We start from the raw sequence: 14,537 nt of genomic DNA on the forward strand, positions 1-14,537 counted from the left end.
TAAAGATTATACGTCATTTGAAAAAAAATATATTCTACAATATATTGCATTTGATTTTATGTTACTTGTAGTACATATTGTTTTATTGTTTAAGTTGACGAAAGTGAGCATTTTCGACACCTCGACCTTCGATGCAAAATGCTGGAAACTGTTCCCACTCTGGCGTTGTCACTTGGTGGAACTGTGGGGACCAGAGAGTTCAGTGACGATTGTAAATTATCGTCCATGCGCGAGGTACCCAATGCACCTTAATAAGATAAGGGCGCGCAACACGTCACTCGCCCTTCTCTGCCTCCACAATCATTCTGGTTTTCAACTTGTTAGCATCTCTATAATTTCGTATTTTATGGGGCCATTCAATACAAGTTCTTCTTTTGTATCATTATCTTATGTCTATACAGATATATGGAGGGTATTAGAAGCAAAATCAGAAATTTTCACCAAAAACAGAAAATTAGTTATTGATGCCAAAATAAACTATACATAAAAATCCACCCACTTAAATAATAGCGTAATTTGAAACCGTCTCTAAATCTTGCAAAGAACAGATTTCATTCATACTACTTGACACCGCAAACTTAGCATTCTCCATTGAGTTAGAAAAAATAAATAATAACATAATTAGAAATCTCACAATTCTTTTTTAAAAGTTTTTCGCAAATATCTCAGTCTCCTTCAATCGAGATTTCTAAGTTTGCTTCCAATACCCCTTATATATACAAATAAATATATTAAAAACTAAAAGAAAAAGATTAATAAAGAATTTCAGCAATACGGGAAATTAGATAAAAAAACTGTTTTCTTGCGCTTGGTAAAAAACAAAGCATTACGTTGGGCGGCAAAGTTTCATAAAAATGTACTAAAATAATCATATAAAATATTTTAATAAAAACGCGCTACTTTGAACGACGTCACTGGTTCATATGAACCAATCAATGATATGAGAGATGTGATGGATATCCGGTTTTATTATTGTAAACGAACCAATCGGAATAACTGACAGAGAAGAACATCAGAATTATTTCAGAAATAAAACACTTGAAAAAAATCAGAGCGCTGATAATACGATATTTAAAAATAAAAATTGTTGGCTTAGCTAATAGTCTATTAACAAATAAAAAAACATTGAACTTCTTTATTGGATAGAATTTATTATTATCTATTTAATAGTAATGTGTTCTGAATGGAAACATTGGTACCAAGAAGGTTAAATACTAAATTATGTAAGAATCAAAGTAATATAGATGATCAAACATAGGTAGAATGGTAAATGTTACACAGTGTTTAAAGTGGCCACTTAAACCAGCCAATGACAGTTGAAAGCCATGTAAATGCCTCGACTTATATATTCCCTTTTTCATAAAACGTTCTTTATCACTGTTTTTTTTATACATTAACGGTTCAAAGAACCTTTTACAAAAAAAAATGTGTTACAGAAATAATCACAGCAGTGAACAATAATTATAAAGTACGTAATATGAAATATAATAGAATAATTAAAATTAAACAATTTAGCGAACATAAAATATAAAAAAAACTAAATAAGTACAAAAGAAACATTACATAACTAAATAAAAGATAACAATTAACATGAGAAAATTTTATGTTCTAAATATAAATAAAACAAAGTAGAATTGAGAATAGTTTAAGATAAAAATAAAGTGGTTAGTATCCAACTAGGTAATAATATATTGATGCAACATAAGTAATTTGTAAATAATTAGTTTTTTAGAGGAATAAGAAATCTTATCTGGCGGCCTCCGTGGTGTAGTGGTCAAGACGCTTGACTCACACACGAAAGGTTTCGGGTTCGATTCCCGGTGAGAACACAAAAATTAAAATGTGTATTTTCTCAAGCCTGGGTGTTCTGTGATTCATTACTGTAATTGGGCCTCCTGGCCTGTTGTGGTGCAAAAAAAAACAAAAAAACAAAACACATTAAATAATCTAAATAACACCTTCATTTTATCAGTTGGTGAAAAGAAATTGCCACTTGGCAATAAATTCACCAACCTATTGTAACTAATTTAATAAAATATGTGTTTAAGTAATAAATGTAACCAACATTTCATGCTAAAGATTTAAATTTATTATACCTATGTATCTATGGATTTCTAGGTAAATTGTGAACCCGCAGTATTCTTTGTGTGTGAAATAAATTTTAATTGTAAGCAACCTTGACTAGTTCAACTCGTTAGCGTCCACGTCGCGAACCCTGGGCAATGGAATTACACTCATAACGGTGTGATCACAGCAGATAACGAGAGAATGAAAAGCGAGTATTTGGCGCCTCAAAACCAAAACCAACCAGCTAAGGGAAGGTAACCTTGACAGAAAATCCACCAGAAACCACTCTGGTCATCTTTTTTCGGGAATCACTACGGCGAGTACATCAATAAGCAGTCGTCCTGGCTGCGAAATGTAAAAGTAGCGCAGGACGGATACATATGCTTTCGCTTTAGTAAACGCCAACGTGGGGAGACCCGGCAAGGCACTTGATGAAGAAGAAGCAATCTTAATTCTTTTATTTTCTTAAAGTTAAAGTATAAATTATAGCCGTTTTAACTTTAGGTTTATAATATTTCGTATTGATTTTTTAACCATTTACATATTCCGAAGCTAGCATATAATCTAAAGTAAAAATACATACATGTTACAAGACATGATGGGCATATAGGAATATTTACCGCACAAACGGAAATGCAAATAAAGCCAAGTACAGGATAACAAAAACATTCCTACTACATGTATCGTTTACGGAAGGGTGCAACATTTTACATTACCCGTTTGCTTATACCGCGTCCCTACGACGGCGACGTGACAACATGACAAACAAACTTCCTGAATAGCTAAATATATTTTTAAAAATAAGTTTATAAAAAATAATTTGTTTTATGATAATTTATCACTACAGTAAAATATATTTCCCACTAATAACCAGATAAGGTTTGAAATACATGATACAAAAGTTTTACTAACCTACAGGCAAGTAACAGGTTTGACACAATATTGTATGGGCAGAATATATTATATGGATAAAATCTTTCTATTTTGAAGGTCAAAGTAGGGGTTTCAGCTATTTAAATCATTTTCCTAACTGCATCTAATGGTGTATTGGGCACTATATTGTAACACCAAATGAGTATCTCGTAAGATTGTAAATTGTAAGATTCAATATGTCCATGTATTTATAATTTTCTCAAACTGAACTGTTTGGGAAGGTAGGAAGAAATTGCCTTAAGGCAATATGCCGGCCCTTATATGTATTTATATTGTGTACGTTTATAAAGTGTCAAATAAAATAAATATTTAAATATCTCGATTATCTGTTAGTTTTACGTGCCAGTCCAGAGAGAAATATCACGGTGTAAAAATACAAATAAATTAAATAGTTCATTCTGTGGAGAACCTCAGGCATTGTAGATGCGCCAATCACTACACTATGAGACAGATTTATTCCTCAACAACACTCGTCCAAAGCTATGGTTCTATTTCACAAACACCCGTATTTTTCGTCCGCCCAGACACAAACAGTTCTATTACTGGATAAAAATAAGCGGACGGCCTCGTTGCATTAGCAGGAGTTTGAAACTCGTGCGTACGCTTTTATGTCTTATATTTTGTATATATATATATATATACGCTCATTTATAATTTCACAAGTATGTATTTTATAAAAAACTTTTTTTTACAAATACATACATATTACAAAAAAATATAATATTAACGTATCCCAAACTCAATGATGCCAAGTGCCCTGTGTTGAGTTCGGACACAACACAATGGAAAGTGGAAGCACGTACATAATGAAATATTAACAGAAATAAAGGAAAAATATTTTTAGATAAATATATATTTCAAAGAGAATCTGGATAACACGCTTAGTAATATATAAATCTATGCAATATCTCGCAGCAGTCTCCTGCAATGGTATCTTTCCTTAGACAAAATCCAGACTTGTAAACTCTTTCTGAAAATGACCTTCGTTTTGGAGAACTCAATATGTTTATCCAGGACAGTGAATACTCTTGCGGCCACAAAAGGGAAATTTCTCTGAGCAAACGTCGTACGTGATTTTGGAATTAAGTAATTTAAATTACAGGAAAACCTCGTACGAGCATTCCGCTGGGATCTACTCTTGTAGCCGCATGACCAGAAATGTGTCAATGAGTCTTTTTTAAAAAATTGTCTAATGTCCAGTAGCTTTATGAATTGGAACAATGTCTCAGATGGGAAAGTGGGAGGACATCGCAGGATCACTCTTAGTATGAATTTTTGTACGTTTATTATGGGGTTCATGAAAGACGCAGTGCAACCTCCCCAGCCCACTATACCATAGGTTTCCACTGACTGGAAAAGAAAAAAATACACAGTTCTGAGATTGCCAATGTCTCAAATGTTCCCGAGTGAGCAGAATACATGATACAGCTTTTTTAATCTGGAAAACAGCGATTGGACCTAAACCTCTCATCTTAGATTTTTGACAATAATTATTATACTTTATGTAATAATGTTACAAAAATTAAAGATATATGAATGGTGACTCACAAAAAGTATAAATATTACACACCGTATCAATTTATTGTAGTTATGCAGAAAGCAGCCAGATAGAAAAGTGAAACTGAGATAGTATCATTTTAGTGGAAAGAGTTAAAAATTAGGAAATCCAGCCAGTCTGCAGGCATTTGGACATACTCAAACATTGTTGAATTAACTACCTGGTAAAAGAAGAAGTATAAAAATTGGAAAATTGTTTTCAGGCGTTGCCTAGTAGGTGATTTGGTTCAGCCGGATGAATCTCACCCACTATGAAGGCTCTTTTACTTCACAAAAGTCAACAGATGGAGGAGTTGAGGAAATGCGGATGTTCAAACATGGGCAGAATGGTGAATGTTACACAGTGTGTAAAGTGGACACTTAACCCAGCCAATAACAGGTCATAAGCCCTGTAAATGCCCAGACTTCCATATTACCTTCTCAAAAATGTTTTCCCTCTCTGTTGAAATAAATTTAAAGTTAAAAATCAATTTTTAACAAGAGTTGGAATGTTTTTTACTTTATTAAATGATGAATATTGCATACATTGGTTTTTCCCATAATAAAAAAAAAATTTGATAATTTATTTGACCAGTTTTAATGATGTTTTAAGTCTGGCTGACCACACAATCTAAGATGTGCATTTTGCAGAAAACAGCCAGCCCCAGTAAAACTCTGATGTATGTTGATGATGTTGTATCATTATGTTTTGAACATATTAATTTGTTTATATATTAGTGTACTTAGTTGTAAAAAAATCATTCATTTATTTGTTATATTAAGTTTAAAAATAATTTTATGAATCAAAGTAATTTTGGGGATTTTTTAAGTCTGGCTGACCACACAAATTAAAATATGCATTTATCAGAAAACAGCCAGAGCTTATATACAATGATACCTCATTCAAACTTCGAAAGTATGAAGTGATATTCTGTATTAAAACATGTTATTTTGCTCCAGATTTTTGAAAAATTAATGAATTTATAAAATTGAAATACTTGTGTATTTATCCATTTTGATTAATTGAAAAAAACTAGATTTCTAGAGGGATTAATCTTCCTATCAGCATCTATACCGTTTTCTGCAAATTAACAAATGCCGTGTTTGTGATCAACACTGTTTTTAGAAGGTGATTATTATAATTTTTTGGATGAAAACGACCTGGCTGCCTTTAGCAGAACATAGAATCGACATTACTGCACCCCATACCACCAATATATTTATTTTTTTATAAATTGTGGACTGGCTACTTTCTAGATAACTACGATCAATTAATCGTCCAGCTCATTAGAGCTGTCTTCATTGGCTCTTTGAAACTAGCCTTTTATGTGCCGTCTACCATTCCTTACGAAATAGAAGGAGATTTTTGAGGAGCGAATTGTGACCGATTCAATCAGCACGACTTTATAACAGCCCAAAATTCAGCTCACGACTAATGTGCGATACATTTTGAACATTGAATATATGTTATTGCAACTGAGTGAAATTTTTTTCGTATTTATTTATGTCTAAGATTTTTTTTTATTTAAAATAATAATACATCATAATACAATCAAATCACGGCAACGTTAAATGATTCAATCACTAAACCGTCTTAATTTAAAAATATTTATTATTTATATTAAAGAAAATAAGAAATATTCAAGTAAAACTATTTTTGAAAGACAATATATAGTTGGTATTTGCAATATGTTGTAATTATACTTATGGGTAAAACAGTCAATCATTATATGGGTCATCATGATTTACGATCATATAAATGTACGATTTGTGATGGATTTATGATACATTTGAGAATTTTCTTTGAAATTCAAACTAAAGTGTTGGAATTTAATTCAAGGTGATAATTATTTGTTATATTTAAATTGTGTACTGAGATCTCACGTGATCCACTACACAACAGCGTGTATCTATCGAGTCAAAAACACTCGTCTAGTTATATTTATTTATTTATTCATTTGTTTATTTACACACATAAAGTTATTGTACATTTTTTGAGACAATAAGTCCCAACTCCATGGGACTAAAAGTCCTGTGTGAGATGTTGTTATGTGTGTTCTATTACACACACATAACTGAATTTTTCATTTCATCTGAAGACTGGATCGAAAAAAATCATGATTAAAACTCATTTTCTATTTGTTGATTTATGACTACTTTTTTTATTTTCTAAAAAAATGTGCGCGCGTGTGTGTGTGATAGTAAATATTGTTTTATATGGCATAAAATATTAAGATATACCATGCGCAGTCCGTTCATCTATTGGATGGAATCAATGCTTCCCTAAAAGTAAACAAACTCTAAACATTTAGTATCAATGTTCTTTTTAATTAATAAAATCAGTAATAAGTTAACCAATCGTTTAAATAACTACAAGAAATATTTTATTGTTGGTTTTTTGTTTGTATCGAAGCCATCTTAGAAGGGTTTGATATGCATTCATCAATAATATCCGAAAAATTGCGACAATCCCCCACACAACCTTATGACCGCGCAGTTATGCGCACAGACTACAGATATATTTAGACAGGAAACTATGGTACTATATCTAAGTACTTTTGGCGTCGATCGCAGCGCTGTCTAGTGTGGCATACAAGAAGCTTGACGATGGCGCGAAAATTCAAATCACTGCGTTGCATTATATATTGATATTTATTGTACAATATCAATACAAAATTGCTTAATTAAATACAAGTATTAGCACGCAATTTAATCTTTCTGTCTTGTATTTAAAAAAACAATTTTATATTGATATTGCACAATAAATTTATTATGGAATAGGAATACATAAATAAAAAATTTTAAAAACATTTTTAATAGTTTTATTTTACTGTTAAAATAAATCGCTCGATTCTATTATATACGTCAGAAAGAATCGAGAAAGAAAACTGACACTTGTAAAATAATATTATATACATGTGTAGTTAGTATATTGGATTATCAAAAATAACAATTGAGTATTATTTAAAAATTGTGCAGCATTGTGATCAGCATTGGATCCCTGCTATTCCTGGATGAAAAATATTTTCTTCGTGCAGATTAAGAGCCATGGCATCAACAATCACCATTCTGAAACAAAAAAATATTATTAATGGTGGATAATTTATTTTATTTCACATTGACATTTCTAGGCTGCTGCTTAGGAATAAAACAAGAAGGAAGCACTTATAAGCTTATTAAGTAATGAAATGAAGTGCTTATATGGCAGGTAAGAAGAAAAGGGTATGCATGTATCTACTTTATTGTCTGCGCTTCTTATTCTTAAGTCTTTTATTATAAGACTTTCTAGCTTGTAATTTGAGAGGATCAACAATGCAAGACTCTAATTTTTTTCGCCCAGTTAATAGAAAGTTCATTTGTTTACACCAAGAAAAAATATATAATCGTAATACTAAGTTGACAATAAAATCAAAAAGATGGCCTCTATGTGCTGGACAAGATAAACATGCTGGATTTAATTTAGATAGTACTATTTCCTTCAAACTCGACATAACATGAAACTTATGGCAAATAATCGGTAAATTATTTTTGCAGTGATTGACAATGGTATTAAAAACTTTATAGATTTTGATTGTTGGATGGATTAAAGTATTTGGACCACATGCCCTAGAAGTTATTAAACTATGCCCCGGTAACTGTATTTTAGATTTAAGATCCAGTCTACATTCACAACAAGATCCAAATTTAGATAGAGCCCGTTTTGCCACATAACCAGCTATATATTTACAAACCGCAACATATTGACTACTTTTCTGTCTTGAAGAACTTGTTGGTAAGGAGTGACTTCGATGTCCGATGTTAAAAAAAGTTTTAATGAATCTAAAATTTCACCGTCATCATTTTCACAATTTGCTCCAATGGAGCGAGTATGAGATAAGTTTGATATGAGAAGCGACTTAAAAGCATCTATAAAATTTGAACTAGAGGGGTTAATGTTACGTGCACCCTGACTTCTTACCATGCCAAAAAAGTTTTCAATGGGGTCTTGGTTAAGGTTACGTGGAAGCACAAAAGTAAATTTATAACATGTAAGTAATTTATTACTCAAATATGATATTGCTTCCAGAGTTGTAATCCAGTTACGCACTGTAGGTGGTATTGATATTTTTTGGTTTTAGGAATCTACAAATTTTACTGATTTTAAGATGGAAATAGCTTCCTGCCAAAATTTCCAGTAGGGAGATGTTAATCTGACTCCACAACGGTATTTACAAATAATACTATCAGCATTGAGAGAACTGCCATTTAAACTGTCGATAAGTTTATTTATAAATAAGACAAGATCAGCAGTCTGCGATGCCCCATCGTCAATATCATCCACAGTATCTGCCAAAGATTTCATGGTAGTTCCTACTGTCCTGCTGAACACCAACCTTGACCTTCATTTTTCTAAGTTTATCAGGGAAAATATGACAATCTGTTAATTTGTGCATTTGGAAAAAGTCTTCCCCTCTTGCTTGATCGTATGTGTATGATTGTACAATATGGGACCACTTTGCTATTTTTGATACAGAATTTTGAACAAAATGTACATCTTTTACTAGCATATTATTTCTAAATCCCTTCAAAAGATGTGGCACATCAAACATTTGTACGATTTCATGGCCTTCAATTTCAAACCCGTGAACTCTATATTCAGTACCACCCCGAAGGTACAATTCACGGGTTTCCTGTTTCAGGATATTTATTTTATTTACAGCAGAGTTGTGCAGTGACATATACATAAGCCAACAGAGTTTGTATTCCACCCTCTGTGGAAAACGTAGCCAGTGTAGTTCCTGAAGTAGTGGAGTGATATGACTGAACTTAGAGATTCCGAAAATAAGTCTCGCTGCGGTATTCAATACAGATTGTAGGCGAGTCATTTTGTTCATTGGTAGACCTGCATAGATACCATTACAATAATCGCCTCTAGACACTACAAACGCATTTTTTAATTGACGGGCGGCATCAAACCTTTATTGATGTCGGTGAGTTTCATCTAGATAAATTATTTCACCTCCTAGGTAATGCCTAAAAACACTTTAATTTTTTTATGCAAGTTTTTTAATCAACAATATTTTAAGAGTATGTCCAAATGTTTGTAGGGAGTTATTTAGATTGAAACTTAAAGATAACTGGTAAATGTACTAAGAAGTTATGTTATTTCTTGGTAAATGTAATAATATAATAAAAAATAAAAAAAGTTTTTGTGCAACTGTCTCACAAATTGATATTTCTTCCAAGAAAAATATTCCGTTTCACTAATAGCTAGTTCACGCATAATGGATTGAGCGAGATAGACAACAGTTGCCGAAATTACAAACAGCTGTGGTAAATTACATATTTTTTACATTTATATATATATTTAATCTTACTTTGTTACTCTAACAAACAATTTAACTCTGCAAAGCGTCCTTTTTATTGTGAATAAATTTACAAAATATATCATTCAAAATGATAACGGATAGTGAAAGTGATATAGAAATAATAGTACCTCACCGAGAAACTTGGAGACTTAGCAGCTCAACCTATTCCGAAAGTGAATTAGACAATAACGATCAACTTCTAAGTGATGTGATGATAGTTTATATGACTCTTAAGGAAGAAATCGAAGAAACTTTTTCTGAAGTATTCTTGGATCAATATCGAGCTGATATACCTCATTTACCACAATTACGTTTTGTTTGTAGAATAGTTTGTAGAATAGAGTTTGTATAATAATAATTACGTTTTTTTTGTAGAGTAATAATTAATACCTAATGAACAGCTAAAACATTTTAATTTCCCATTACTGTGGGTACCCATTATAATAAATTAACAAATTATTTTTTTAATATTCAAACATCCTAATTGACAAACATTAGGTTCCATGGTAAATTATTTTTATGTTTTATGGCTCTTTACTTATTTGTTTATATTCTTAATTAAGGGGTTTTCCGGTGATATTGGGACCTCACTAGATAGGAGTTATTATATTAAAGTTAAAATATTCAATTAGTTATTCAACGAAGTACATCAATATTTTCGTAATCACTGGGTCGGGTATAATAGCGGGGAAAGCACAGAATACAATTATTTTCCTCAAATATCATATAAGTGATTGAAAAATCTAAATATTAACATTGACTACTGGACTACATTACTCTGCTGGAGTGCACTCAGACCAGAAATACGCAGTGGGCCTGATATGTCATCAGCGTTGATATCTAAAAACATTATTAATTAGTAATATGTGACAATGTGTCAATGAGTCGGACAAGTAACTGTATGTGTACATTTTAAGTTCTTCGAAAATACAAACAGCTTTAATATGCTGATTTGCTGGAGAAAATTATGGGTCAGAAATTTGTTTCAACTGAGAGGGTCACTTTCATGGTCATGTCATACGATATAAATGTGCTATAAACTTTTTAATAATTAAAAAAGGAATGGCCCACGCTCAGACGCTGTAGTCTTTGTCGATCACAAAAACGGCATTTGTAAATTTGCAGAAAACACCCACAAAACTAGAAAAATCTTATGGTACTATAAAAATCATTTAAACTTGTCAAATACATAATAAGATTCTTGTTTGTAATATTTAAAAAAACTTATGTATTCATTGTTATCATTTGTTAGTCAAAAACATTCCAACTGTTGTGTAGATTTTATAATTCACCCTTTTCACAAAATGGCTATTATCTCAGTTTCACTTTTCTATGGCTGGCTGCTTTCTGTATAACTACGTTCAAATATCATCACTTTTGACTTAGTTTGGTTCATCGCCAATTGGCTCTCCAGGCATACATCATACATTCTAGAGACTATTTGTTGCAAATCCTCGTTGCTGCTTGCTAACAGAACTGCATCATCAACATACAAGCAGCTGACTGAAAAATTATCAGTTTTTGCTCCAATACCCATACATTCTATCTCTTTCATACAGTTGTCCATGTATAGATTAAACAACCATAGTGACATTACACATCCCTGTTTCATGCCTTTTGAGATCGCAAACCAAGATGTAAATCTCCCATTAACTCTTACACACGCTGAACTCTCCTGAATTTATATGTATTTTTTATTATTTTTTTCTTTTTAACAAAGAAACAAAGATGTTTCTCTTTCTCTTATATATAAATATGTATGTCTGTAAATTTTTATTACAAAAATAAAAAAATATTACTACAAACCAGAAATAGGTTGGATGAAAGTCGTACCACTGCAATTGGCAACGCCTTCCGGGAGTGCACAGGGGAGTTCTTCAGTAACAGCTACGCCGACTGTAATTCACAATGAAAATAAAATGAACATCATACCAGATAACATAATGCAAGAATTTCAGGAAAAACCTTGAAAGATCGAGTAAGGCTTGAACGAATAGAAAAGAATAAGCTGAGATGGTTAGGACGTGTAGAAAGCATTAACGATAATATAATAACTGAGATAGAACATAAGTCTGAAAGAAGGGGTGTAAGGAAATGTGAAAATTATAGAAATACATACCCGAACTCTGTTCACCAAGTAAATAATGAAAACTATTTTCTTTGGATGGTGACTTGTTAAACCCTGTAAAAAAAATACAAATTACCAACACCACATTGCAAAAGCACATCCTTACAATTGTATACACACCATGCCACCCTAGTAATTGTTTGTAAATAATGACCAAATAAAAATGTCGGAAGTTGCAGGAAAAGGCACTACGCCAACTTTGTACATACATTATAACCCGATTAATCAACTGTAAAAACAATATAAACTCCGATTGAGACAAAAAATATGGAACGATATAGCAAAACTGTAAGACAAATCACAAACACCACATTCCAAGAGCAGACTTGCAATTGTATAGACACAAGACAGATAAATAAGGTGCAATTACAGTGGAAAGCTAACCTAAGTCGTACATATATTTTTCTTGCAGAAATACTAATAACTTTAATTGTAAAATGGGTCCAGATTAATAAAAGTATGCTTTCCCTATGAGTTATAAATTTGCAGGGCAGGCAAACGGGACGAATAAACGTGCAACATGAGACAAATTCTTGAAATAATTATGTATGAAATATCATGTAATTTACCTGGCAATCCAATGGTAGGCACAGAGCACAATAAAAGCTGGATGTCATTGTATTGGCTAAAGTTGAATGCGTTGAAGTGTTTAATGCACACAAAACAACGTCGATTAATCTTGTCATCGGATAAATTCATAAATTTGGGACTTTGAACACGATTGATCCGTTCTTTAAATAAATGTGGATATCGTTTCGGAAAACGATGTAGTTTTTTCGTAGAATTACGATTCGGTACGCAACAACTCGGTATTTCGAAGAAAAAGTGCAAAAACACAGAGAGCAGTGTGACAGCGATTTCGAATGGAAACGGATAAATTGGCGGTTCGTCTAGAAGGACGCCGGCCGGCACGGCGTGGCTGGGCACACGCCGCCGACAGTTGCGCCACAAACTGTATTGATTTACTAGCAAGTGGCTTGTGCGACATCGGAAGAATGACTAGAAAGTCTTGTATTGGCTGAAAACTGCCTGGTTATGCGCGAACTGGTATAAAATACACCGCGCTTTATTTGATTATGGAACTACGCAAGTGCTTTAGTTCCTTTAGGGCAGGCCGTGAGTACAGAAGTCCGCGCATGCGCAAATAGAGATCTTTAATAATATAATGGACGCAGTGACAATTTCATAAAGCGTAGGTGATATGGTTGGCTTGGCTATATACTTACTACGAATGACTCTTAAGAGGTTTAACCATGCTTGACTGCTATTAAAGGCCACTCTTGACCCCCTGAACATCCGCTACTGACTGTTCGTCGGCAGCTTGAGCCAGAACTCCAAGATAAAAATTTGATTTGGGAGGCCACACAGGAGCTAGCAGTTCCTTTTTGTGGACACCATATGCTCCAACTGGGGAGCAGGTATGGAATGATGATAATTATGTTTTCAATCCTGCTGCTCCTCTTCGTAAATAGTTATTTTTGTAGTAAAATAAATAAAACAACTTTGTTTTTAACCACTAATTTTTATTTTTCACCGACCGGTTTCAAAGCAAACAAGCTTCTTTGTCAAGGTTTACGTAACTAATGAATTGATTCCTTTTTATTTTATTTCTATCATGTTCACTAAATACTACAAGTAAAAATAAATCAAGTGTTTTTTTTTTCCCCTTACACGGGTGGTAATCTGATTATTTATTATTTTCGAAGTAAGACAGGAGAGGACTAAAATAAATATTGTTTATTTGGTAAGCGATTCATAATAAGAAAACAATAATTAATAAGTTATTTTTATGTTGTGTACAAGAAATATAAAAAAAAAATTAACGTCAATTTTTTTTTAAATTGTACTTATATCTGTTCTGTAAATAAAAAACTGTATTACAATAAATACCTCGTGTCTTTCTATCGGTTTTGCTCATACTTAAAAACAGCAACTTTGTTATTAATTTCAATTTCATAAACCGCGATTTTTAATTTGATTTAAAAAGTTAAAATAAATAAAAAATTGACCCAATTGAATAAGAATACAAAAAAATATTCCTTAACTTAACTGACTTGCCTCAGGCTCAAAGAGGATATTATAATATGTAAGTTTATTTTTAAATCTCTTTAAGCCGGATGGGCTCAATCTCTTATCAAGTAACCTTACATCCATAAAATCATTTATCTCTCGATAGACGACAGTATTATTTGTGGTTGTGCGACCAATTGCGATATAAATATTTTTGTTAGTGACTTACGTCGACTAATATTCGTGGATGTTATTTTCGTTGGCCCATATAAAAATGTCTATGCGACATATTTTATTTCAAAATACAAGTGGTTATTTTGGAACATTTATAAAAAATGCTTTATTAAAATATAAAAATATTTTTTTACTTCGCGTTTACATGCTTTGTAACGCTGATTGTATTTTTTGTTTAGTATTTATATATTTCGTTTTTTCAGTTTTATTTATAAATTTCACCAATGACCAGGTTTTGTCGTGGTCGTGGTGAGACTTGTGAGAGATTAATGTGTAATTGT

General features: G+C 32.2%; 2 protein-coding genes across 3 annotated transcripts in view; one reads left to right on the top strand and one right to left on the bottom strand.

Moving 5' to 3' along the window:
- The window catches only part of LOC148284319 (adenylate cyclase type 2-like), a gene marked incomplete at its 3' end in the record, with an annotated part of 131,141 nt that overhangs the window by 33,259 nt on the left and 83,345 nt on the right, over positions 1-14,537 (top strand). The window lies entirely within an intron of this gene.
- On the bottom strand, positions 7,375-13,043 carry LOC148284320 (uncharacterized). Of its 2 annotated transcripts, none has more exons than XR_015825184.1 (4): positions 12,582-13,043; positions 12,004-12,066; positions 11,691-11,780; positions 7,375-7,605 (listed from the first exon to the last, which is right to left on the bottom strand). XR_015825184.1 is itself a non-coding variant. In XM_088241734.1 (4 exons), the coding sequence occupies exons 1-4, from the start codon at positions 12,709-12,711 to the stop codon at positions 10,645-10,647; spliced, it is 363 nt and encodes a 120-aa protein (XP_088097860.1). In that variant the 5' UTR covers positions 12,712-13,043; the 3' UTR covers positions 7,620-10,644. The 2 variants fall into 2 exon arrangements, 1 of the variants encoding a protein (XP_088097860.1); XM_088241734.1 differs by lacking the exon at positions 7,375-7,605 and adding an exon at positions 7,620-10,724.

This window comes from Micrasema longulum, unplaced genomic scaffold (genome assembly GCF_059751315.1).
Source record: "Micrasema longulum isolate JH-2025_06_02 unplaced genomic scaffold, ASM5975131v1 h1tg000132l, whole genome shotgun sequence".
NCBI classification, from domain to species: domain Eukaryota; kingdom Metazoa; phylum Arthropoda; class Insecta; order Trichoptera; family Brachycentridae; genus Micrasema; species Micrasema longulum.

Coding starts and splice junctions, on each gene's coding strand:
- LOC148284320 (XM_088241734.1), bottom strand. CDS start 12,711: ATGAATTTATCCGATGACAAGATTAATCGACGTTGTTTTGTGTGCATT. Junction 12,067..12,581: donor GCCTACCATTGGATTGCCAG/GTAAATTACATG, acceptor TTTTTTTTACAG/GGTTTAACAAGTCACCATCC. Junction 10,725..11,690: donor TTTCATCCAACCTATTTCTG/GTTTGTAGTAAT, acceptor TAATGTTTTTAG/ATATCAACGCTGATGACATA.